This window comes from Hyperolius riggenbachi, chromosome 10 (genome assembly GCF_040937935.1).
Source record: "Hyperolius riggenbachi isolate aHypRig1 chromosome 10, aHypRig1.pri, whole genome shotgun sequence".
NCBI classification, from domain to species: Eukaryota; Metazoa; Chordata; class Amphibia; order Anura; family Hyperoliidae; genus Hyperolius; species Hyperolius riggenbachi.
Window position 1 is genome coordinate 35,354,360 of NC_090655.1, and position 27,795 is coordinate 35,382,154.

Genomic DNA, 27,795 nt, shown 5'->3' on the forward strand with positions numbered 1-27,795 from the left:
ATTTCTGATTGCAAAGTACCACGATTTTCAGTACGATCCTTGGAGCGATCACAATTTGCCCCAAAGTGCCTTGAATGCAATTGCCTAATAATCGCACGGCTGCTGGGGAACCACCCCCATGGCATTCCACGAAAGCACCGCTAGTGGGCCCCAGCTCTAATGCCTTTTTGATTCTTGCTGTGTTATTCTTCTTAAAGAGGAGCTGTCAGCCATACTATCTCAGGAAAAAGAAACAAATATATAAGTAGATAAATACTTGCTCTACTTACATAACAGATGTATTGCTCTGTCAACGTTATGATTCCTGTGAATTTTATAAAGGAAAAGTGGAGAATCCTATTCTAGACAGTTTCCATATTTACTGTGGCTAGTTTGAAGCCAGTCGTGATGTAATATCCGCCCTTAGTCTCCTCTGCCTGATTTGTCCGCCCTTCACTATAGAAAGTGCATTGTTTCAGCCTTAGAAATTTTGGCCAATCAGAGAGGAACAGAAGTGTGAGAGGGGAAAACAGGAGGGAAAGAGGCTTCAGCCAATCAGGCTGCATTAGTTAAGTCTGAGGGGAAGTAGAGAAGCAAAAAAAGACAACCCAGCATGCCCTGCAACTTCTCTTTTGTGTACCAAATTTTCTGTGTACCAAATAAGAGTCATGTAAACTGGGGAATGATAATTTATCAACAAGAACAGTAATAGCGATTTTAACTTTTGGATTGCCTGGTTAGCATCCTTATTACTAGTTTACCAGATAAAAATAAAGAATTGATTTTTGATTTTATGCCTGACAGTTACACTTTAACGTGTTTGTAACGTGAATGCCTTGTCATTTATTTCAGGAAAGAAAGGCGATGGAGACGTAGTTCTGACCCACATGAAGAAATTAATAAACGACTATGACAGCGACCTCTTTGGATCTCAGAGTTTAAATGGAGATGTATTATCTCAGACGGACACAGCTTCAGACTGCCCATCAGATGTTCCAGTTAAGGAATCCAAGACGTGTGAAATGGTGGTGTCTGATCCTCTTCAGCAGTTCAAGAGGTTGTATAAGTTTGAGTCGGAGGACTCTGGAGTTGAGATGCCAAGTGGAGCCAACTCACCATCTACCCCTAAAGGTTCGGAGAAGAGTTTCGTGATGCACAGCAGAGACTCTTCCTGCGATTCGGGGGTCCTCAGTGCCTCTTCCTCACCTACAGTAGGACACTTGGAAATAAGCGCTTGTACGACCGAACACGAGACCCCTAACTATCTCCCTAATATTGAGAACTCTAAAGACTATACCGACAATGCTAAAGATGATGTTGAAGATCAGGAAAACGCCATAGAGGACTTTATTGACTGCCAAGAAGAGGAGGAACTAGATTTGCCACCATGTAGTGATAACCATGAGGCCACAGAGAACACACTATACAATACAGCACTATCATCATCAATGCAGGAAGAAGATAAATGCATGGAAGACTTTTACAAAGACACATTTGATGAAATTCAAGGTTTGCATCAATTAAAAAGATGTCCGACAAGTGACAGTCTGGATGAATATATGGACGAGTGTTGCCGATTAAGCGAGGTAAGAGCAAGGTCTAGGTCTAAAACTTATGATGCAGCTGAATGGTTTCTCTAGGTCAGGGGTAGGGAACCTTTTTCCTGAGAGCCATAAACACAACATATTTTAAAATGTAGCTCCGTGAGAGGCATACACTAAATTCAAAGAAATGTGTGCATTTGTAGATGGCTAAGGGTGGTGGGTGGGGAAGGCCGGTGAGGGTGCTGAGTGGGGGAAGGCAGTGAGCAGCAGGTCAGGTTGCAGGGTGGGGGGAGGCAGGTCAGGATGCTGGGTGGGAGAAGCAGGTCAGGATGGAAGCAGCAGGTCAGGGAGCAGGGTGGGGGAAGGCAGGTAAGATTGCAGGGTGGGAGAGGCAGGTCAGTTTGGAAGCAGCAGGTCAGGTTGCAGGGTGGGTTGAGGAAGGTAAGGTTGCAGGGTGGGGGGAGGCATGTTAGGATGCTGGGTGGGAGAGGCAGGTCAGGATGGGAGCGGCAGGTCAGGGTGTGGAGAGGTAGGTCAAGGTGCTTTATGGGCAGGTGATATTGCTTGATGGGGGGCAGGCAGGTGAGGTGCTGGGTCGCAGGTTTAATAGGCTAAAAGTGCTGCAAGCACACTCACCAGGCCAGGCAGCTTCAAAGTTCAAACACCGCGGAGTTCCGCTGACGTAATCACTGGCCACAACCTCAGGCCCCCGTCCCTGCACTCCGTGTCACCATGGGGGCGGAGCTACAATACGCTAGCCGCTGCGGTTGGAGGAGGCGGCTCACAGCTCGGCCATGTGAGGGGAGGCGGTGCAGTGCAGGGAGGAGGCGGACATGTGAGGATGGAGGCCGGGCACGGAGAAGGGGGAGGCAGTGCACTAATTTCACATCTACCACAGTCTCCCTGGCCACTCTGTCACCCGTTCTTTAGCGAGCTGGAGAGCCATATGCAGGCATGAAAAGCGAGCCACAGGTTCCCGACACCTGCTCTAGGTAGACTTTGCCAGTGGAAGGCAAAGTCAACATAGATATTGATTCCTCTACGTTATGCAGTTTCTTCCCACTCCCAAAAATAATACAGATAAACAAATGAATTCCCCTGAGTTTGGCTTGAAGGGAAGGTCCAGGTAAATTAAAAATCTAATTACCTTGGGTTTCCTCCAGCCCCTGGCAGCCGTCCTGTGCCCTCGCCACAGCTCTGGTGGCTCCCGGTCCGCTCCTGGCGAGGTCGGCATCTTCCTGCTCTCCAGCGTGCGGATCACGGAGTCTACTGCGTCTGCGAAGTACAGTCATGATGATGTCAGTGTGACTCTGAGAGCCGCTTGCGCAGTGCGCATCTTGCGCCAGAGGGGCCACCGTTCCCCCGGCTACCATATTTATCTAATTTTAAATAATACTAGTTGCCTGGCAGTCCTGCTCATCTTTCTGGTCTGTAGTGTCTGAATCTAACACCTGAAACAAGCATGCAGCTAATTCAGTCCGAGACATCAGATCTGCATGCTTGTTCAGTGTCTATTGTCTTAAGGTCTGTGCACACATGCAATTTTATCTGCAGATGACTGGCCAATTTTACCACTTCCATGTAGTTTGAGAGGTCAATGAATGGAATATTTATTTCATTTAATGTATGTAGTTGTCTTTTTACTTTTTACCACTAGATGTCCGCCCACTTTATTCCTGTGTACTGTGTTGTGTGCATGTTTTTACTTTCATATTGTCAATGACCACCAGCATCTCACTGATGCCGGTGTTCAGTGATCACAGGCACTTTCATTGGTGAATGGGAACATGTGTTCTCATTCATGGATCAGTATACTAACGGGTTACATCGAGAGCGCACTCTGGGAGTGTGGGCGATCGTAGCGAAGTACGTATATCTCTGCCTAAGCTGAGATGATGTCTTAAGGGGCCTAGATATACTGTGCCTAGCCCGGTAAGTGGTTCATTTTGATATGTACCAAATTATCAATCAGACTGGATGGAAAATTGAATTTGATTTGAGTGGCACAGGAGCGGCAGTAGATCGACAGCCCAAATTGTTGCACTGTATCGAGCATTTCAACACAGCGGTTCCATAGGTTTTTCATAGATTCCAGCATAAAATCTAATGATAATTGATGGGCTGTGCGTGGTAGTAATCTATCCCTTTCTGATCAGATTCAGATCAGAGAGAGATCGATTGTTTTGCCACATAGGGTTGTAATCTAGGTGTGTGCGGCAACCTTAACTCAAACCTACTTTGACCTCCTTGCAAAACCAACCAATCTTAGCTATGGGGACGCAGAGTCCCGATACAGCAGCATGCTGAGACAAGACTTTGGATAGACAGTGCTTTAGGCTTTCTCAATGTTCAGGTGCTTGCAGGCCACCCACGGTATTGTGACAAAGTACTGTATCTTCCATCTCTGTAAGAGAATGTACAGATAAAGAAACAATGATAATTTGCTCTTTTTGTCCTTTGTTTTTCTGATATACTGCAGCGTGTGCAGGTTTGGTAGAGCACTGTGTGTACACGCCTGTATCTGCTGTAATACGCACCATATCTTTCCAGGAAACAATACTGCTGACTAGTCAAAAGATTTCTTTGATCAGCCAGGGCTTAGATCAGTAGCCAGCTATCTGACTTTGTCATGTCTATCTCAGAGCTTTATTTAAACTAACAGGTTGTTGTAATTATTCACCTTCTGCTGAGGTAATTGCAGTCAGCGGCAAAACAGGCCTACTTCCTGTGCAGCCTCCCATTGTGGAGAAAGGTTTTAGAGTGGCCAAGTTTTTCCTCAATAAAGCATCTCTCAGTATCCAAACTTCCGAAGAAACCAGAACATTTCCCTCGCAGTCGTGTCAGCAGGGAGAGGCTAACTTAACAATGTGCTGGCTTATGGTAGTTAACCATTGACAAACGGGCCTTTCGGGGGAATATGTTATGCAAATAGAAGGTATTTTTGACAAAATGAGAGCTGCCCGAAAAACTGTAGCGTAAAACTGCCGGATGAACAGTCTAAACGTCTAAACGTGCACTATGAAATAATAACCTCTGCGCACACAATTTAGGCCTTGGCTATATAAAAAAATGTGGTACAACTGCATCACAACTCCCACAACTTCAGGTCAACAAGACCTAATAAATGAGATTCTGGTTATCCCCAGAGTCCACCTCAAAAACTTTGAAGTGTTTTTGTCATGCTGCTCCAACCCTTTGGAACATCTTACCACAATTAATCTGGACAGCTCCATCCCTTCAGATGTTTTTAAATCTATATTGAATGAAGGCCTTTTGTTTAGTCTCACATTTAGGGATATGTAGCAGGGGCGTAACTATGTCTCACGGGGCTCCACTGCGAAACTTTTACGATTGTGTGAGCTGCTACCCAATAGTTAATCTGCTGACATGTAGCTCTTTCCTCTGTAGTGTAACTACCGATCTGAAACAAGCCGTGTGGTTTGAGTCCTAGGAGAAAAGTACTTTATAAATGTTGTTGTCATCACTATCCAGCACATATCCAATAAATAAAATAATTTCTGAATTATTTACAAAGTGCATTTGAATTTATTAAATCTGTTGCAAATGAAACCTACGGGTGAGTTCCCCTTCCGAATATGATTACTCAGATACCTTTCAGGAGCAGGCTTGTTTCGTAAAAAGAAATGTGGCCCAGAACAGGTTAACAACAAGCCCTTATCAGAAATCTGTGGGGGGTTCTCAACTGGGGACTGGAGAATGTAGTGGGAAACCTCTACAGCAGGCATGGGCAAACTCGGCCCTCCAGCTGTTACGGAACTACAAGTCCCACAATGCATTTGCCTTTATGAGTCATGACTGTGGCTGTCAGACTCCTGCAATGCATTGTGGGACATGTAGTTCCGTAACAGCTGGAGGGCCAAGTTTGCCCATGCCTGCTCTACAGGATCCAGAGGCTTTGCTCTTCTTAGACACAAGACAAGACAACATTTATATCACGCTTTCCTCCTGGCGGACTCAAAGTGCCACTAGGGCGTGCTCTATGGGTAGTAGCAATGTTGGGAAGTCTTGCCTAAGGTCTCCTACCGAATAGGGTGCTGGCTTACTGAACAGGAAGAGCCGAGATTCAAACCCAGGTCTCCTGCATCAGAGGCAGAGCCCTTAACCATTACACTATCCAGTATACTACAAGTATTTCCTTTTTGACTCAAGTTTCGGCTGAGGTACACTTTAAGGACGTTGGTAAGAACAATGGAAATAATTTTCTACCTCTGCTGTGCTGGTCAGCCATGGGCATAACTACAAATCATCTGCTAACCCCATTAAAAGTTTGATGGGGCCCCTTTAACTGTCACACATTCTTTTCCCATGGTGACCCCATGGCCAGTAAGTCGGCCCATCTGCCAGGAAACATATAATACGTAAGGCCACAGCAAGAACTGGGGAAGGAGGGGGTATCATCCCTAATATTAGAAAGTAGGAGGAGGGGTGCAAGAAATTGGAGCCTCCACAGCTTGATGTTTTTTCCCCCTGTAGTTATCCGTCTGTGGTCAGCTGTGCATTCAGATCTGCACAAATATAGCCTTATATTTACAGAACCATTTATTTCAAATCGTATCACAGAGCAGAGTTTGCCCTTTACTTCAGTTATTTCCTACGCCGGCCTCAGCGGAAGGATTTAGCTTCAAGTAGGTTTGCAAATACATCGACCTCCATTGTGGTCCACTATTGTACCTCAAGTCCATACATTCTCAAGAGCTCTCTAAGCATTCCACCGTCCTAAGCAGGACCTAATTAGCAGGCCGCTAATGCGATAGGTGAGCTGGCTATGATTTATTAAATATTTCCACTATCCTCTATATTATTTTTGTTAGTGGTTTGACCGTTTCACCCCCCTCAGTGTACAAGGAATGCATTTCTGTAGTGATTTTTTTCCCCCTTGTCCTAACGCCGTCTCTTTCTCAGGGTACAAAATGCCCCCCTTTTTTTCAGCACAGGTTGAACATTGTTTAAATTATTTATGTTTCAAGTCAAGAAAGGCATCTTTGTTGAATGAGGCTTTGCGAGCAGGTTGGCTCTCCTCCAGCCTCCCTGCCTCCACACTTCAGAAGCCCGAGTTTAGGCTGGCTGCTGACAGACCGTTGTTTAATGTTCAGGCTGGATCATCGCTAAGCTTTGGAAGCGAGCGTGTCATTTATCTTTAAAAAGAAAAAGAAAACTGTCACGGGAGGCATTGTGCTTTGTTAAACATTTATTTAAAATGACATTAATCTTGCGAGAACACGGTAAACATTGCAGCAGAAATGAAACAGTATTAAAGGATTGGATAGGTTTACTCTGCGATTCTCCGGGCTTACTCAACGGGAATCATGCGATAACCTCAGCCTAATGCTGGCCCAACACATGGCAGCGGGATTCCTCATTACCCATCATGCAACAGAAAACATTATTTAAAAGACCACTATTGCAAAAATTGTAAAATTTTAAATACATATAAGCACATACAAATAAGAAGTACATTTCTTCCAGGGTAAAATGAGCCATACATTTATTTTCTCCTATGTTGCTGTCTCTTATAGTAGCAGGGGCGTAGCAATAGGGGGTGCAGAGGTAGCCACCGCATCGGGGCCCTTGGGACAGAAGGGCCCGAAGGGCCCTCCCTCAACTACAGTATTAGCTCTCTATTGATCCTGTGATGATAATGATCACTTATATAGATACTTTGAATAGTGGTGATCATTAACAAGCTGTTCCCCATCCCCTTCCTGCACCTCTGACACTGTAGTTGCCATTGGCAGGTTGTGGTGTGCCGTATCAATTGTTATGTATGGAGTGCTTGGGGGGGCCCCATTGTAAAACTTGCATCGGGGCCCACAACTGTTTAGCTACGCCACTGTATAGTAGGTAGTAGAAATCTGACAGAACCTACAGGTTTTGGACTAGCCCATCTCCTTGGAATTCCAGGGTTTACTTTATTTTCAAAAGCACTTAGTGAATGCTGTATGTCACCCCGAAATATTGTCTGTGACCTAAACTACTGTCCAGCGCTGCGTAATATGTTGGTGCTTTATAAATACAATCTATATATATAATCTATAATGGCAGTTGCTCCGTCCAACTGCCAAAAAAGTGCGAAGTCAGCAGGGAGGCTGGCCAGCATCTTTGTATAAATTATTTTCAGGGAGTATCTTTTTATAGAATAAAGGCCATGCTGAGAATCCCCCATGAAGAGATGGACTAGCCCAAAACCTGTCGGCAATGTCAGATTTTTACTACCTACCGTAAGTGACAGCAACATGGGAGAAGAGTAATTTATGGAAGATTTACTGGAAGAAAAGTACTTTTTATTTGTATGTGTTTATATGTATTTTAAATTGTACATTTTTTTCATGATAGTGGTCCCTTAGGCTGGGTTCACATATGTCATAGAGTGAAAGGCAGTATTTTATGTCTTTTTTTTTTGCGTTCGTTATCCATGCGTTTTAATGCGTTTGCGGTTCGCATATACAAAATGGATATACGTTTTGTATGCGTTTCCCATGCGTTTTTGTATTTCCATTTATGAAAATCACTTGGAAGACAACAGGAAGCGAAAATTCAGCAAAAAAAATATATTTTTGGGAAAAAATGCATATAAAAACTCATGGAAAAACACATACCATTGCGTTCTTATTGACTTTCATTATGTGCGTTTTGGCAGCGTTCCTGCATAATATGCAACAAAACCAGCGTTCTTAAAAGGCATACTGTAAATCGCAGGTCTCTGCGTTTTTTTTCTGCTTCTCATTGACTAACATTGCTGCATAAAACGCAGCGTTTTACGCAACGCTAGCATTTCTGCTATGTGTGCACCCAGCCTGAAAGAAGTACTTTAACCCAGGATTGATTTTTCTTGGGATATCCCCTTTCCCAATAGAAATCCTTACCTTTTCTCGAATGGATAATCAGGGACGTCTGTGTGGCTGATATTGGGGTGAAACACCTCCCACTGTGTGATGTCATGACCATGGTCCTGATAGGCTCACCCAGGTGATGTGGCAGGGTCGTTTAATGGTCTACGTTAGTTAAATAAGTCCTGACTTGAGTCAATGCTGTTGGTCCTGTTTGGGCTTCTTGTTACTATACACTTGCCAGGTAGCGTGCCGCAAGGGCCTCCCCCAGCACCATGCTCAATGCCTGAGCAACCAGTCGCCAGGTCCAAGCATGTTCCCTTAAGGCTACTTGCACACCAAGACGTTGCGTTAGGTGCTACGTTAAGGTCGCATAACGTGCACCTAACGCAAGGCCTGGTGCTCTTCGATGTGGACGTCGGAGTGAGCCGCGTTGTGCAGGTCACTCTGGCATCCGTGATGCCATGATGCGTACTCTTGGACGCATGCGGCATCACGTGGTCCCGCCGGCCAATCGCTGCACAGAGCGGCCGCACCAGGAAGTAAACACTGCACGTCACAACGTGCAGTGAATATTAATTAGCCATGTGCCTGGCCGCTCCCCGCTCCTCCCCAACGTTACTGAGCATGTGCAAACAGTCTAACGCGGCTTAAGCCGCTGTAACGCCGTAGCATGCTGCACTTTCGGCAGAACGGCCCACTTGTGTTACATTGCTGTGCGTTGGGGGAGCGTTACAGGCTGCACTAACGTGCGCCTGTAACGTCTTAGTGTGTAAGCAGCCTTAAGGTCCATATTATTATTCTAATCTCAAAACTAAGAGGGATCAAAATTTGCATGGTTTGAGTCAGAGGCAGCCGCTCCAGAGCTCTGAATCACTTGACATCACATCTACATGCTCTGCGAAGAGAAGCTGAGATCAGAGGCGTTTCAGGTGCAGACAGCAGGAATATCAGTCCATACAGATCTTTCTCTGTAGCCAGTTTGCAGAGAACATCAAAGTGTTCCGAATGGAAGTTATGAACTTACTTCTTCATGGGAAAATAGAGTTGAGCTTTATTTTACAAGGGGAACACAGCTGCTTAATCTGTCTGAAATACCACTTAGCATGTCATTACTCAACAGTGGAAAATACAGATGTGAGACTGTGCCTGGGGTGACCACCTGGTTATCTAAAGACAAAGGCAGGAGAATACTGAAAGCCTTGCTCAACGCTCTGCTTTTATTTTTATATCTTTCTGTGGAACTCATATTCTCCCAAACCCATCATTTCCTGTGGAGGAAATGGCAAGCACATTGTTATTCCAACAACATGAGCGACCAAAGGGAAAAAAAAGAAATCAGTTATTACAGCATTATAGTAAGCTTGCTTGGACATATTTTTAAAGCAAAGCAGATAGGTTAGACAAACGTAGTGTCTCATGTTAAATATATAAACGTTTTAAAGTATTAGGCCAGGGGCACACTAGAAATCGTAACGCACTATGGATATTGCTGGTGCTTTGTGCCGACGTTTTATTGGCGATTTGTGCTGTGTTTTTCGGCGATTAAGGTTATACTCGCATACTACATGACTGCCCTTTCTTAAAACCCAACTTTCTGGCAATACCAACAGTTTCAATAAACGTGGCCACTGGAAGACAATTGTAAAGGTAGTAGGCTGGCAGACAGACTAGAACAGAACACAAGAGGAGCAAAGGCACAGCAAATAATACAATGAGAATGATAAAGAAAATAACAAACGGTAACTAAATGCGAACATCGCACTCATTCGCAACAGCGAACGCGTTTATCGCGTGGTCTCCACGTGATAAGCACAACAGAGACAAGCACGCCTAACTAACCACCGACAGACAAATACGAAACAAAGAACGTGAACGCTTGCTTAACGGTTACCTCACCGAGCCTACAGCAAGCGCCCATATCAGACAAGACAGACAAACGAGAAACAAGAACTAGGCAGAAAGGATCCACCGCTCTTCCGCCAGAGCAAGTGTGATCCAAGCAGGAACACAGATCAGAAAGATCCACAGCCGCTAACGCTAGCGGCTAGTGCGATCTAAACTCAGGAACAAGAAAACAGATTAGAAGGATCCACAGCGCTAGCGCTAGAGGCTAAAGCGATCCAGGAAGACAGAACAGAAGGATCCACAGCACTAGCGCAAGGCGAGTGCGATCCAGGCAAGACAGATCAGAAGGGGCTACCAGTAACAACCGCTGTTCCGGTTAGCACCCAGACACACAGAACGATTTCCTGTCGACCACCGCTGGTACAGGACAATCGCAACAGACAAACAAACAGATATGCAATCCTAACTGCTCTAGGGAAACTGCCTAGTGCAGTCCCATGAATTACTCTAAGCTAACTTTAACAAGAAGTAGCATGGCTGACACTCTAGGAGTGTTTACTACAAACCCTGAAGGAATGACCAGCGAAGTACTGTGGAATCACATGGTATTTATAGAGCAAGCCTACAAAGGATGTGGCTAGGCAATCTGCATGACAAACGTATGCAAATTCCTCAGCAGCAGCAAGCTGCAAAACTGACAAAAGGTCTCTTTTCCAGAGACCTGCAGAATGCAGACCTTAGCAGTGGTCAAAAAGCTGCCTGCCACGCGCAGGCAGCCGAGCGGATCATCACAACGAGGTAAGACTGTTCCTATTACTTACCTCCACTAACTACATATTGTATTACAATTGGGGCTCCTCCTCCCATCTTGCATTGAATTTGATAGTTATTGCTTGTCATGTGACATCATTGTCATTTGTCACATGATTGTAGTGCTCAGGCTGTGAGAACATCGCGGTTAGAGGCACATCCTTAGGTTTGCGTTAGAGGAAGCTGCAGACAAGGAAGGGATAATCCCGCTGTGAAGCTGTTCCCAGCAGTGCCCCTTATTCTTGACTATTAGGATGTTATTGGAAGAAGTTCATCGCCCAGACAATGCTTTGTATGTTTCACAGGGAACTGGGGGTTCTGCGTTACACTCTGTAACCGGGGGGAATTCTTGCTACTCCTCATGCTTACGTCACCATTTGTTGTTCGAAGGAAGTAAACTAGACTCGCCACTAACGATGGTGCGTCATTTATATAAAACATCAACTCTGGTCTTCAGGAAGTGAGGGCCGTATGTCATTTTGAGGACAATTGAGGATTTCCTTTCAGAATTTAGACAAGAGTTTTTTCTCAAGGTGGATAGCACCTGACTTTACCTGAAATAGATTGTAGAACAATGACAAACATTTCCTATTCAGACTGCCGCTTTCAGGGAGTTTATATTGGTTTAAATACTGTATTTGCTGTCTTTTTTTTAAATTTGTGGTTCAGCGACACCGAAAGCGCAACGCATACAAAGGGCCCTAATGCAAATTCCATACAACCTGCCAAGCCAGTTCAAGAAAAAGCGAAGAATTTGTGACTCCTGTCGATTGTCTGTGACTATGAAAGCTGTGGTTATTTCAGGGCCTCAGTGGTCAAGCCACAGGAATTTATTGTTTTTAGAGGATATGTAACCTTAAAACATGACTATGAAGGATGGGAACATCTGTACGCTTCTGAAGGTGCGTCGGCACGCACCATTAGTGTCGCCCCTCAGGACTGATGGCGGTGCTGTGGGAAACTAGCGCTGTACACTAGAGGATCACATGTATTTGCTGTGGTGAGGGTAGGAGAGGGACGACTATGTGGTGCATGGTAAAGCACCTTTCTGCAGGCAGGGTAAGCAGGCGGACAATGCGCATGGGGGTCACTGTTGTTTAAAGCAAACCTAAAGTGAGTAGATACATACCTAAGTAGAGGGAAGGCTCTGGATACCATAGAGCCTTTCTGGACCTCGCTCTGTCCCATCTTCCCACCGATGTCCTGGGTCTTTGGCACTTCTGTGTGTGTGAAGTACGATGAGCTTATCTTTGGAACCCCTTGTGGCCCATACTCACGGGCAACTGTTTTGGCCTGTCGCCAGCACACGTGAGCGTGTGCGCGACAGGCTGGCGACAGCTCGTCGCCAGGTCCCTCCGCATACACACGGCGGAGGGACCTGCCAACTGATGCAGCGGAAGCTGTCACTGTTACTCCTCCCCCTGCCGGAAGCCCAATGTATCCCTATCTTGTTGCTGTCGCTAGTCCGCGTACTCACGCGGACTAGCGACAGTTGCGGCGGCGACTGTCGCCAGGCGATTGAGCGGTTCAATCGCCTGGCGACATTAGCGACGAGCGACAGTTCGGGGTGCGCGCCCGTGCAACGCCGCATACTCACAGGCGACCTGTCGCCGCAACACGCGGGCAGCGCGTGTTGCGGCGACAATTGTAGCCCGTGAGTATGGGCCATTGGAGACAAGATCATTCTGAAGTCTGCCTGAGGTGTGCTAAAGATTCATCGTAGGAGATCAAGTAACTTAAACAGGGACAGTGCAGGGATGTTGGAACGGACTGAGGACACTAAATTCTCTCATCTACTTAGGTATGCTTTCTTAAAACAGAAAGAATTTGCGATAATTCAGGTTGGAGTTAGCTTGAGATGTCTCCCAGTGCATCACTGCTGAATATATGCAAATTAACCATTGTACCCTTAGAAGCTAAACACACCTCCAGAATCGCTGGAATGCAATGATGTGTCAGCTTGTTAATTTGTACAGAGCCATAATAATCCAACATGCATACAGACTGTTTCGGTTAATTTGCATATATTCAGCAGTGATGCACTGGGAGACATCTCAAGCTCACTCCAACCTGAATTATTGCATATTCTTTCTGTTTTAAGAAAGTAAACTTTTGTTTTCCTTAGTATTTTAGTAAGGGGGCTTTTAGGACAATTGTACCCCCTCACACACTCCAATGAATCTGGTTCACCATGAGCTTGCTGGTTAGTCTGTACTACTTAGGTATATATCTAACCATAGTCACTTAAGGTTCCAGTATGCCTAAAGCCCCCTCTACACCATACAATTGGCACTACAATTTCAAACAAACAAACAGCGGGGTTTTTTTTTTTGAACCAATGTTCTTAATTATTCTTCATTCACAGTCTCTTCAAATCACGGACAGGACATGTAAATACAAAAACCAGACTTCCAATTCACATAAAAAGACTGGTAGCCTTGGTCAAGTTCTTCATTTGCATTCCATTCCCACCACTATCTCCAAGCTACTATAAACTGAAACCAGCTAGGACCCAAATTCAGCTGTCATAGAATAACCATGCACATCTTTAAAGGGATACTGTAGGGGGGTCGGGGGAAAATGAGCTGAACTTACCCGGGGCTTCTAATGGTCCCCCGCAGACATCCTGTGTTGGCGCAGCCACTCACCGATGCTCCGGCCCCGCCTACAGTTCACTTCTGGAATTTCTGACTTTAAAGTCAGAAAACCACTGCGCCTGCGTTGCCGTGTCCTCGCTCCCGCTGATGTCACCAGGAGTGTACTGCGCAGACACAAACCATACTGGGCCTGCGCTGTGTGCTCTTGATGACATCAGCGGGATCGAGGACACGGCAACGCAGGCGCAGTGGTTTTCAGACTTTAAAGTCTGAAATTCCAGAAGTGAACTGGAGGCGGAGCCGGAGCATCGGTGAGTGGCTGCGCCAACACAGGATGTCTGCGGGGGACCGTTAGAAGCCCCGGGTAAGTTCAACTCATTTTCCCCTGACCCCCCTACAGTATCCCTTTAAGGCCCTGTTCTAAGGCATACACATAATATTTTTAAAATCCTAGCAAAGGATATCGAGGAAGCAACAGGACCCAATATACCCACCTCAGCACCGGGGGTTCCTATAGAAATTTGGGCATCTTGGAGTTGGTACTGTATGTTCACCCTGTGTTTGCGTGGGTTTCCTCTGAGCACTCTGTATTTTTCCCATATCCTAAAAAAACTGTTAATTGGTATGTTCAGCGCTGCGTAATATGTTGGCGCTTTATAAATACAATAAATAAAATAATGAATAAATGTGTCCCCAATTTGGCTTACATTATGAAAGGGACACTAGACTGGGACTATGGTAGGAATTAGATTGTGAACTCCTCTGACGACAGATGCCAGTGCTATATAAATACACAATCATTAAAATCTGTTGCTGCATTATAAATATAATATTGTTATGAGTTAGGACTTCTGCTGCCATAATTGGAAATGTTTCCAAGCATCATCCATGTCACAGACAGAGGATGTCCTGTTTGAATAGGCACAAAGGACAAAGAAGAACATCATGTAATCTGTGACTCAGTAAAGACTTTGTCTATTCTTAACTAAAGGATGTGGTATTTCATGTGAAGAACAATTTTTTGCCGTCAGATGTGGCAACACTGTCATAGAATGTCATGTAACTTTATGGCCTCAATTAACAATGCATTACCGGCAGCATGCGGTGAATCAAAAAACAACCGAAAACTGGACATTTTGTGAGATGTCAGTTCACATGGGCTGTTATCGCACAGAAAACTAAAGTTACCCACTGGTGAGGTAAATTACTGACTTGTGAGGTAAATGCATCATCAATGTCAATTCACTAAGCGTTCTCACTTAAAGGGAATCTAAACTGAGTAAAATTATTTAAAATAAACACACGAGGTAACTTCAAATGAACATTAAATAGTTACCTTGCCATCAGTTCCTCTCAGAGGCTCCCCATTTTCTTCTGACAATGATCTCTTCCAGTTCTGACAACATTTTCTCTGTCTGAAAGAGTTAAATATCAGGTATGTAAGTGGCTGACTCAGTCCTGACTCAGACAGGAAGTGACTACAGTGTGACCCTCACTGATAAGAAATTCCAACTATAAAACACTTTCCTAGCAGAAAATGGCTTTTGAGAGCAAGAAAGAGATAAAAAGGGGAATTTCTTATCAGTGAGGGTCACAATATAGTTACTTCCTGTCTGCGTCAGGACTGAGTCAGCCACTTACATACCTGATATTTAACTCTTTCAGACAGAGAAATAAAAAAAGAAAAACCGCATAGTTATTTGTGTGCTAGGCACTATACATACAGATGTCTATCTCATCATGTCACATGTCACTTCGGGTATCCTTTAAAATGTAAAATATATGTAAACCTATACAGGTAAGAAGTACGTTTCTTCTAGAAGAAAATGAGCCATAAATAACATTTCTCCCATGTTGCTGTCACTTACAGTAAGTAGTAGAAATCTGACAGAACCAACTGGTTTTGGACTAGCCCATCTCTTCATGGGGGGCTCTAAGGGTTTTCTTTATTTTCTTAGTGAACTTAGTGAATGACGGTTGCTCTGTCCAGCTGCCAAAAAAAGTGTATGATAAGCAGGAAGGCTGGCCAGCATCTTTATATAAATCTTTTTCAGGGAATGTCTTTATAAAGAATAAAGGCCATGCTGAGAATCCCCCATGGAGAGATGGACTAGCCCAAAACCTGTCGATAATGTCAGATTTCTACTACTTACTGTAAGTGACAACAACGTAGGAGAAAAGTAAGTTATGGCTCATTTTACTGTGGAAGAAATGTACTTTTTCATGTGTTTACATGTATTTTAAAGGGACTCCGAGCACCTCTCATGGGCATGCCTTTAAGCCAGACGTGCTATGACCCCTCTGGAGGAGCCTCTTGCAATGGCCTTGCGTATCACTTCCTCTTCCTGCTTCATTCAGTGATGCACTTCTCTAACAGAGAAGACAGGGGTGACTCGGAAGTTATAACATAGCCAAGATGGCAGCCGCAATTTTTAAATTGAAATCGAACGAAAACTATTTGGTGTAGAACAGCAATTCAGGCATCAAATGCAAGAGGAGAGCACAAGCTAAAGACAGATATGCATTTTTGCAGTACTGGTCGGAGTCTTAAAGGCATACTCATGAGAGGTGCTCTGAGTCCCTTTAAATTTTAAGATTTCCGCAAATGTCCTTTAACCTTCGTGAATTGCCTTGAAGTTTTTTTTTGTATTTTACCAAACTATTACATCATGTGTGACATTAGGTAAGTATAAAGTGTATATGTTTATTTTGACTTGTAATTTTCAGTTCAGGTTCCCTTTAGGCTGGTTTCACACCAGAAACCAGCGTCAGCCATGCGGTGCGTTACACCTGACACACCGCATTGCACCGGCCATGCAGGAATTGACGTGCGCTTGCTGTCTCTTCCTGCTTCGGGTATATCGAAGTGCACGGAAGCGTATTTTAACGCACCGCGACATTACGTCTGTGATTTTTTTTTTTTGCCGTAGACTAACATGACTTTCGGGCCAACGCAGATTGCTACAACTTAACACAGAAGCCGCACGGTAACGTAGTTCTTGACCTGCATCTGGGATGCGACGAAAACGTCACTTCCGTTGTTATTGCGCTGTAACATTATAGTATGAAGGTCTCTATAGACTTTGATTGCACAACGATGGTGTGATGATTTGCTCAGCTGCCTGTGCAGGCAGGCAGCCTTTTGACCATTGTGTAGGTTTGCATGCTGCAGGACTCTGGAAAGAAGAGCTTCTGTCAGTTTTGCAGCTTGTGCTTGCAGAGGAATTTGCATACGTTGTCATGCAAATTGCCTGGCCACATTCATTGGAGGCGTGTACTATAAGTACTATGTCTTTCCCACAATGTTTGGCTGGTCATAAGGATTTCGTCCTATGTAACACTCCTGGTGGGGTGTCAGCCTTACTCTCTGTTTGAAGATCAGCTTAGAGTAATTCCTGGAAACTGTGCTAGGCAGATTTCCCTAGTGCAGTTAGGATTGTTTATCTGTTTTGTTTGTCTGTTGCGATTGTCCTGTCCCAGCGGTGGTCGATAGGAAGTCGTTCTGATCTCTGTTCTTGGAGCATAGCTGGTGCAGCGGTTGCTACCAGCTATCTCTTCTGTTCTGCCTCTCTGGATCGCGCTAGCCACTTTTCGCTAGCGCTGTGGATCCTTCTGTTCTGTCTCCTGGGATCGCGCTAGCCTTTTTTCGCTAGCGCTGTGGATCCTTCTGTTCTGTCTCCTGGGATCGCGCTAGCCACTTTTCGCTAGTGCTGTGGATCCTTCTGTTCTGCTACTCTGTACCTGGATCGCGCTAGCCACTTTTCGCTAGTGCTGTGGATCCTATCTCTCGCTTGTCCCTGTTTTCGTGTGTCTGTCTTGTCTGCTACGACCGCTTGCTGGAGGCTCGGTGAGGTAACCGTTAAGCAAGCGTTCGCGTCCTCTGTTTCATGTTTGTCTGTCGATGGTTAGTTAGGCGTGCTTGTCTCAATTGTGCTTATCACGTGGAGACCGCGCATAACCGCGTGCACTGTTGTGAATGAGTGCGGTGTTCGCGGTTAGCTAGCGTTTGTTATTTTCCGCATCTTCTCATTGTATTATTTGCTGTGCCTTTGCTACCCTCGTATTCTATTCTGATCTGCCTTGTGTCACGTCTGGCGATCGCACCTCTCGCGATCGCGTTCCTATTTTCATATCTGCTGTTGTGTGTGCGCGGTCGCGGGGTGGCGACTGGATTGGCGCACACACATACAACCTGTCCCTTTGCTCGTTCTCATTCGCAATCGCCTCTCTTGCGATTGCGTTCTGCGCTTCATACAATTCCTGTCTGGCATTTGTGGAGGTACAGAGGATTGGTTCCTCTGCACTCCCCAGCGCCATCTGCCGACAGGAATTTCCCTTTTGCTGGGTGCCTGCAATTACACGCTTGTGGAGGATTTCCGCCGTGTCAGCGCACTCGTTGTGCGCTGATCACGGAGAAAGTTCCACAATCGTTACAGTATAACCAGCCCAACCCAAAACCCCAGTGTAGACGGAATTTCTGATTTGTATGATTTTGTCGAGTTTGGGTCCTGTGTCTTTAAGAGCTTTAAAAGGCTAAATTCAGAGACCAAGGCGGAATTTCTTTCTGAATGTGTGAGGTTTTGTCTGAATCCCACCTTTCAGATTTCTGATCCGTCCACGTCGGCTCTTCTGTTTGCCTATGTGCTCTTAAAAGACGATTTGTTCACCTGGGCATATGATCTGTTAAAAATCAATTCCTGGAATGATCATCTGTATCAGTTTCTTGCAGTGATATTCTCTCACTTGTTTAAACTGCCTGGCTTGCCACCTGCTCTGATTGAGTGTGTAGCTGCTGATAGGTCAGCTGATCTTTCTCTTCCATGCAAAACCTTTCAGTATGACAATCAGTTCAATGTGTCTGTTGCCACTTCAGGTTTTAACCACTTCCGGATTCTCGGTACGTATATACACGCCCCTGAATCCAGAAGTGTATACCATGGAAACGGCCGCTCGTATGAGCGGCCGTTCCATGTCAGCTCACGGAGGGTGTCTCCGTGAACACCCTGCGAGCCGATCGGCGGCTCGCAGGGTAAATGTAAACACACGGGGAAGATCTTCCCCGGTGTTTACATGTATACGGCGCTGCTGCGCAGCAGCGCCGTAGAGGAGATCGGCGATCCCCGGCCTCTGATTGGCCGGGGACCGCCGGCACCTGATAGGCTAAAGCCTATCCCATCAGGCGCAGGACGGATTTCCGTCCTGCGCCGCTCACAGGGGGAGGGAGAGGGAGGGAAGGGGAAGGAGGCCAGAAAGCGCTGCGGAGGGGGGCTTTGAAGAGCCCCCCCCCGCAAGCGCAAGCAGCCGGCGGCGATCAGACCCCCCCAGCAGGACATCCCCTTAGTGGGGAAAAAAGGGGGGAAGTCTGATCGCCCTGGCTGCTAGCTGATCTGTGCTGTGGGCTGGAGAGCCCACGCTGCACAGATCAGCATAAAATGTCATGGTGTGGAAGTGGTTAAACAGCAGACATGCAAAGTTGCAAAAAAGGGAAAAACTAAAAAGCGCAAGCATCTGAATAAAACACTCCCTAATGATGTGTATGATGATGTTGCTCAATCTCCAGGTTTTTTGCCCCAATCCAAAGCTTATGTGGATCCTTCTATAGGTAGGATCGCACACTATATTAAAGCAGTTAAAAAAATCTGTTCTTGTTCCTGAACTCCACCCATATGGAGATTATCTAGATACTGGCCTGTTTGAACCCCCATTTGCTTCCTGGGATGTTGGGGCCTTGCTGGAGGAATTCGATTTTGATTGGAAAGCCTTTTGCGATTTTTACATCGCAAAAAGCGAAAATGTCTTGAATGCTTGTCTCGATTCAATGTACCTTCTGATTGATTCCGATGAATGTGACAAGGATGATGTGGATCTGGTGATTTATGTGTGGCAGACGATTTTGGATGGGTTGCACACACACCAACCAATTGATTCCAATAAAGAGACATCGTTGTCGGATGATTGTTCCTGCCTTTCTGGGGTAAAGCATGAGAGTCTTGACTTTGTGCAATCTGAAATGAATGAGTGTGCCGCTGTGGTTGATTCCTGTGCGAATCCTGAAGGATTCTCTCCTGACAGTGTGCAGTTTGAATCTGTGCGATCTGATGTCTGTTTCTCGGATGTTCCTGCAGATTGTGATCGGCATGAGTCTGCCGGTTTCCTCAAGGATGTGTGGTTCCCCGACATGTCCTGAGGTTTCTCCTGTGCTGGTGTACCCCAATGTGCTCTGTGACCCAGAAAGCCCAAGTGTGCCTCGGTTACCAGCGTACTCAGATGCTTCCTCGGTGGAGACATGCTCTGATATGGCCTGCCTGCTTGCATGCCCAGAAGTGGTCCCTGAAAGTCTTGATCTTGATGGGTGTCCTCGTAATTCTGAATCCGGAATTGTCATTGGTTCCATGGGGGTTCTTGGTAATTCTCCATGTGAGCCTGGTGATTGTTCTGCCCTCTTGGGATCTCTGTGGAGCTTCAAAAGGTTATGGGAGATTCCGGGAGAAATTTTGCTTGGTACCCTGGATAAGATCAACGGTGGCTTTTGTGTTGTAAGGGACACTTCGAACAGGTATTGTGGCAGGTTTGGTATTTTCGGACGCTCCTTGGAAGGTGGTGGGTATTGTCTGGAGGGTGTCGATGGCTTCTTCTCTGGCGTTCACAGTCCTGATGGGTGTTATACTGAGACTGGTAGTACTGATGGGCATGTTTCGGTGGCTTCTGTTTCCGATGAGGTCGGTTTCGGGTGGACTGACTCTGGAATTGGACCTTGTCGGGCTGCCCCGACCTTCATGAGTCTTCAGTTTGAGTCTGTTGCTAATAGCAGTTTTGAGGGTCGTCTGGAATTCGACCCTGGAGGGGGGGGGTACTGTGATGATTTGCTCAGCTGCCTATGCAGGCAGGCAGCCTTTTGACCATTGTGTAGGTTTGCATGCTGCAGGACTCTGGAAAGAAGAGCTTCTGTCAGTTTTGCAGCTTGTGCTTGCAGAGGAATTTGCATACGTTGTCATGCAAATTGCCTGGCCACATTCATTGGAGGCGTGTACTATAAGTACTATGTCTTTCCCACAATGTTTGGCTGGTCATAAGGATTTCGTCCTATGTAACACTCCTGGTGGGGTGTCAGCCTTACTCTCTGTTTGAAGATCAGCTTAGAGTAATTCCTGGAAACTGTGCTAGGCAGATTTCCCTAGTGCAGTTAGGATTGTTTATTTGTTTTGTTTGTCTGTTGCGATTGTCCTGTCCCAGCGATGGTCGATAGGAAGTCGTTCTGATCTCTGTTCTTGGAGTATAGCTGGTGCAGCGGTTGCTACCAGCTATCTCTTCTGTTCTGCCTCTCTGGATCGCGCTAGCCACTTTTCGCTAGCGCTGTGGATCCTTCTGTTCTGTCTCCTGGGATCGCGCTAGCCACTTTTCGCTAGTGCTGTGGATCCTTCTGTTCTGCTACTCTGTACCTGGATCGTGCTAGCCACTTTTCGCTAGTGCTGTGGATCCTATCTCTCGCTTGTCCCTGTTTTCGTGTGTCTGTCTTGTCTGCTACGACCGCTTGCTGGAGGCTCGGTGAGGTAACCGTTAAGCAAGCGTTCGCGTCCCCTGTTTCATGTTTGTCTGTCGATGGTTAGTTAGGCGTGCTTGTCTCTATTGTGCTTATCACGTGGAGACCGCGCATAACCGCGTGCACTGTTGCGAATGAGTGCGGTGTTCGCGGTTAGCTAGCGTTTGTTATTTTCCGCATCTTCTCATTGTATTATTTGCTGTGCCTTTGCTACCCTCGTATTCTATTCTGATCTGCCTTGTGTCACGTCTGGCGATTGCACCTCTCGCGATCGCGTTCCTATTTTCATATCTGCTGTTGTGTGTGCGCGGTCGCGGGGTGGCGACTGGATTGGCGCACACACATACAACCTGTCCCTTTGCTCGTTCTCATTCGCAATCGCCTCTCTTGCGATTGCGTTCTGCGCTTCGTACAATTCCTGTCTGGCATTTGTGGAGGTACAGAGGATTGGTTCCTCTGCACTCCCCAGCGCCATCTGCCGACAGGAATTTCCCTCTACAGGTGCGTAGCAGCTTTTGCTGGGTGCCTGCAATTACACGCTTGTGGAGGATTTCCGCCGTGTCAGCGCACGCGTTGTGCACTGATCACGGAGAAAGTTTCACAATCGTTACAGATGGGGTGCAGTAAAACGACTGCACCGCCTCGGTGTGAAAGGGCCCTGAATGAATTGAAGACCATGTCATTAACAGGGGCATAACTGCAGGGGAGCAGCTCCTGTGACCGCTGAGGGGGTACAGAGCTGTAAGTGGGCCCATCTACTACCTTACTCCCTCTGATAACGGGTCCATCATCCAGATCAGGGTTTTTTAGGGTTACACTTGGGGGTGAAGATTACGATGTCCGCACTTGTCCTATGACTCTTGCAAGATGTGCCCCCCAGGGTGTGAGGGTCACTACTGATAGGATGAGAAAATTGGGGGGGCCCAATAAAAGATTTGCTGGGAGGCCCCACGATATGTAGTTACACCACTGGCCATTATCTTACTGTGTATCATTTTCCTTATCTGTCTACATACATTCAAGTTTCATTTTTTGAAATAACATGACTATTTCTTGATTTATGATTCATAGGTCAGCTGGTTAATTGACTAACCTCTAAACACATGAGTTCTGAATTATGCAAGACACGAGCCTATTGAGGACACTGGTTTATACTGTACGATTTACAACCGTTTTTGCATGACACACCCCTTAAAGGATACCTGAAGTGACATGTGACATGATGAGATAGACATGTATATGTACAGTGCCTAGCACACAAATAACTAGGCTGTGTTCCTTTTTTTCTTTCTCTGCCTGAAAGAGTTAAATATCAGGTATGTAAGTGGCTGACTCAGTCCTGACTCAGTCAGGAAGTGACTACAGTGTGACCCTCACTGATGAGAAATTCCCCTTTTTATCTCTTTCTTGCTCTCAAAAGCCATTTTCTGCTAGGAAAGTGTTTTATAGTTGGAATTTCTTATCAGTGAGGGTCACACTGTAGTCACTTCCTGTCTGAGTCAGGACTGAGTCAGCCACTTACATACCTGATATTTAACTCTTTCAGACAGAGACAATGTTGTCAGAACTGGAAGGGATCATTGTCAGAAGAAAATGGGGAGCCTCTGAGAGGAACTGATGGCAAGGTAACTATGTAATGTTTATTTGAAGTTACCTCGTGTGTTTATTTTAAATAATTTTACTCAGTTTAGGTTCCCTTTAAGTGAGAATGCTTAGTGAATTGACATTGATGATGCATTTACCTCACAAGTCCGTAATTTCCTCACCAGTGGGTAATTTTAGTTTTCTGTGCGATAACAGCCCATGTGAACTGACATCTCACAAAATGTTCAGCTTTCGGTTGTTTTTTGATTCACCGCATCCTTTTTTTCTTTCTCTGCCTAAAAGAGTTAAATATCAGGTATGTAAGTGGCTGACTCAGTCCTGACAGGAAGTGACTACAGTGTGACCCTCACTGATAAGAAATTCCCCTTTTTATCTCTTTCTTGCTCTCAGAAGCCATTTTCTGCTAGGAAAGTGTTTTATAGTTGGAATTTCTTATCAGTCAGGGTCACACCGTAGTCACTGCCTGTCAGTCAGGACTGAGTCAGCCACTTACATACCTGATATTTAACTCTTCAGACAGAGAAAGAAAAAAAAGGAACACATCATAGTTATTTGTGTACATACCCATGTCTATCTCATCATGTCACTTCTGGTATCCCTTAAAATTGTTGGAGGCCAACACAAAACTAGAGCCAACAGGTTAAACTGGGGCTGACAATTCACACACGCAAGAGGTGTTGGAGATGAATGACCTAATACCTTGGCTATCTCTACCACAGAGCTCCAGACCTCTATGACACGGCACTTCATATATACATCTTGCAAACAGGTACTGAGTAATCCTGAGGACAGGAGGGGGTGGTGGATGGGCACGCTGGAATGTGGTTTAAGTATAGCAGAGAGATGGGGGAGGAAGGAGCAGCACTTCGGGTTAGAGGGAGAGAGCTTCACCAAAATACAGCATGACGGGTTCAGAGTCTGTGGAGTTTGTTAAGTGCTGTACTATTCTATCTAAGCAAAACAGAAGTTTGCCTTGTTATATCAGAAGGTATATGTGATTATTCAGGTTTGAGTGAGCATATGATGGCTCCCATGATGCATCACTGCTGAATATGCAAATCATCCTTTGTTGTCCTAGTAAGCTAAACACACCTCCAGCTCTGCTGGAATGCAATGATGTGTCCGCTTGTTAATAATTGTACAGAGCCACAATAATCCAACATGCATACAGACTGGTTGATCCTCATTAGTGGATGGCATGGATTAATAGGGCTGTATGGGGTAGGACTTGTAACGCTCAGAGTCAGAGGAGCTCACAATCTAATCCTGTCATAATCTAATGTCCTACCATATTATTATTATGTATTTATACAGTACTGACATCTTCTGCAGCACTTTACAGAGTACATAGTCATGTTCTATGCTCAGAGGAGCTCACAATCAAGTCCATACCATAAAGTACATAGCCATGTCACTGACTGTCCTCAGAGGAGCTCACAATCTAATCCTACCATTGTCATGGTCCTACCTTATTATTTTGTTGTTGTTGTTGTTGTTGTTGTTGTTATTATTATTATTTATATAGCACTGACATCTCCTACAGCGCTTTACAGAGTACATTGTTAGTCACTGACTGTCCTGAGAGGAGCTCACAGTCTAATCCTAGCATAGTCGTGGTCCTACCATATTATTATTATTTTTGTTGTTGTTGTTATTATTATATATATAGCACTGACATCTTCTGCAGCACTTTACAGAGTACATAGCCATGTCACTGACTGTCCTCAGAGGAGCTCACAATCTATCATCATTTTTTCACTACCGTACTGTAGTTCTAACTGCAGACAAATAAGAGTGGTTCATTTTGGAGCCATAATCCCGCCACCCTCAGGACAGTCTGTCTAGCCACAGCGTCATAGATCTAGATCTGTCTGTGCTGTGGATGGAGAAGGGGGGTACCATGCCCAGAAATCCCCATCATTGCTTATCAGGGGGAACAATAGCAATCAGACAGGGGTTTCTAATCCGATCCCCTGCTTCCTGTATGTGTATGTATTTGTTTTCCACATTTCCTCATGTCTCTGCCTGATAAGGGATGAGCATCCTACAGTAGGCAGCTGTCTGGTCTGACTCCCTTCTGTAGTGCAGGAGGTGATAAGCAGAGACAGGCACTGATGATAATGTCTCTGTGCAGCTGTTCCTCCAGCATCCACAGTATAAATCACTACTGAGAGGAGGGGGTCCCTGAGTTAGGCTGGGTTTCCACTTGAGCTGGACCTACAATGGAAGGTGTAGTGTCCGTTGTGGTCTGGTTAGGGCTTGGAGAAGATGAGTTTCAACCATAGGCTATATGAGAAATGCATCCACTCTCTGGGAAAGATGGCAAATAGTACAAGCAGTGCAGTCGCTTGCCACAAGAGTTCCAACGGATCCGTCCACTGTCTGTTTTCTGATACTGTGTAATGGACAAAAATATGTCTGTTTTTCCAACCTTAGAATGGAGAATATTTTTCTTTGATGTTGTGGAGAGCACACCAAAAATATATTGACATAAGTTAGATACTTCAAATGTTATTTGTCTTTGTCTAATTTTTACACCCACGCCCAAGTAGCTACGTAGTCTAGAACCTACCATGACTTAAAGAGAATCTGTACTGTAAAATTCTTACAATAAAAAGCATACCATTCTATTCAATATGTTCTCCTGGGCCCCTCTGTGCTGTTTCTGCCACTCTCTGCTGCAATCCTGGCTTGTAATTGCCATGTTTATGCAGTGTTTACAAACAAAAGACATAGCAAGTGATAGGCTGAGAGTTGCTCAGTGTGTGAGTCATACAGAGTGTGCAGGGGGCCTGGAGAGGGTGTGTATAGCTTCTATCCAATCACAAGCAGAGCAGCACATTCCACCCTGAGTCCGACAGAGCCGACAGAGGAAAGAAGATTAGATCATATAACAGATAACACAGCCACTGTGCAACTAGGAAAGGCTGCAGTAAGACAGAGCACATTAGAACAGGTATAGGAACTTATAGGATAGAAGAAATAAGGCTCAACATTTTGTTACAGAGTCTCTTTAAATGCAATACTGTATTTTCCTTCTGTACATTGTCTCAATGGGGCGTGTGCAGTATATTTTTGCATAGTTTTATACTAGGATTCCAAGGGGTTACATGATAAACTGTACTGTAATTTAGCTAATGATTTATCAGTCAATGTTGCTGCTGCAGGGAGACAGTGAGTATCTAGTGTAATGTTCTGCTTAGATAAGCATAGGAGAGAACACAGATACCAGACAACAACTGAGCTGTGTAATGTCTTTGCTAATTTGCCATATAAAATAACTAGGAGGATGAGGCTTACCAAATGGAAAAACTTTATAGATTCACACATAGTAATGCTCCTGGCCTTTTTATTGTCTAGAGTGTGGCTATGAAACCCCCTCAGTGATATCTAATATTTGACTCGAGGCAAAACTTACAGCTGTTCTCCCAGATGACAGCATCAGCAGAACAATATAAATGCTTTCTAGCTCTGTGTAAATGAAGCATGTTGGGACAGGTAGAGCACAGAAATAGGACAAGCCAGGAACCTGTGTGAAGTCATGTGGATGGATTAGTAGAATTCAGACCAATAATGGTGAGTGAACCATGTTGTGGTAGATGTTTCCACAGAGTTGTTGTTTTATGATACTCATCATTGTATCCCGTAACCCAACACTGCAGTACGGTCTCTCAACACAACGTGGCTACTGCATAGTTGGGCAGGCATGCACATGCTTGGATTTGAGGCAAGGCCGCAAAGGCCATGGCCTAGAGCACTAAGAAGGAAAGGGGCGGGTAGCGGGCTGGCACACTAAGGCAGATAAACTGCTAAACATGTGAATCACAGCAGTCACAAACCAGTCCACAGCTGCCCTGCTTTCATAGGGGCAAGCAGGGGAGCACCCCATAAGCACAGCACGGATGGGGGAAGCACAGGACCAGGGAAGGACACAGGACATGCATGGTTTCCCACTTATTTACTGCCTTTAAAGAAAACCTGTTATAAAAGAAAAACCCTCTGGGGGATACATACCTCGGGAGGGGGAAGTCTCTGTCTCCTGATGAGGCTCCCCCGTCCTCCGGTGTCCCGGCAATCCAGCGCTGCAGCCCCCTGAATAGTGACGAGGTAAACATTTACCTACAGCGATCGGCTCTCCGTTCGGGTTAAGGTGGAAATAGCCGACCCGATCGTATCCGCTCTACTGCGCAGGCGTGAGTCCTTTGCGCCTGCGCAGTAGAGCGGATACGATCGGGTTCAGCTATTTCCGCCTTACCCAAACGAAGAGCCGCTAGTCAGTGCGACTGCGCAGGATCGCGGAGAGGTGAATATTACTTGTGCCTGCGCTGTCTTGTCAGGATTTGTCGAGGGACTTTTGGGGGAGCCGGCGCTGGATTCCCCCAAACTGCAGAGGATGGGGGAAGCCTCATTGGGACCCTCAGGCTTCCCCTCCTAAGGTAAGTATCCCCCAGAGGTTTTTTTTCCATTACAGGGTCTTTGTAATTAGTCTCAGGTTTTGTATCGTTGCTGCACTCAAACAGTGCTGACAGGACAACTGCCCAAGTTTTTTCTGTCCTTTATAATATCATACAAGTAGAAAGCTGCTAAAAAGTGACCAATCAGAACCCTTTATCTGGTCATTTGCGCCATTCTTACTTCATTTCTGCTCCAGCTATCCTTGCACTGGCTTTGATAACTATGCCCCACAGTCCTTGGTGAGGGTTGACTACTCTATTAAAATACAAATGTCCACAGATATCCTACGTTTCCTCTTCCATAACCAGGTAAAACACCTGGGCACCACCCAAAAGCTGACTCTGAAGAACAATGTTGAAGCTTACGTACATGTGCCCCTGTCCAATGAGAGGAGTTTCTATACAATGATATGGTGGCTTATGCAGTGTTATCAAAAAAGAGTTATGGAAGACGGTTCTTCCATCTCGTCTGAAATGCTTTAATAAATAAAGACTTACCGTAAAATGTCAGCACAGTCCACAGAAGTTATAATAGAGTAGCATGAATAAAAGTTTAAAAACTGACCTGGC

General features: G+C 45.4%; 1 protein-coding gene across 1 annotated transcript in view; it reads left to right on the forward strand.

The window, feature by feature from the left end:
• The window catches only part of LOC137534144 (uncharacterized), a 113,697-nt gene that overhangs the window by 33,907 nt on the left and 51,995 nt on the right, over positions 1–27,795 (forward strand). Inside the window, exon 3 of the mRNA XM_068255525.1 lies at positions 832–1,565. Coding sequence (XP_068111626.1) covers positions 867–1,565 — 699 coding nt within the window. The 5' untranslated portion in view covers positions 832–866. The remainder of the gene's footprint in view (positions 1–831; positions 1,566–27,795) is intronic.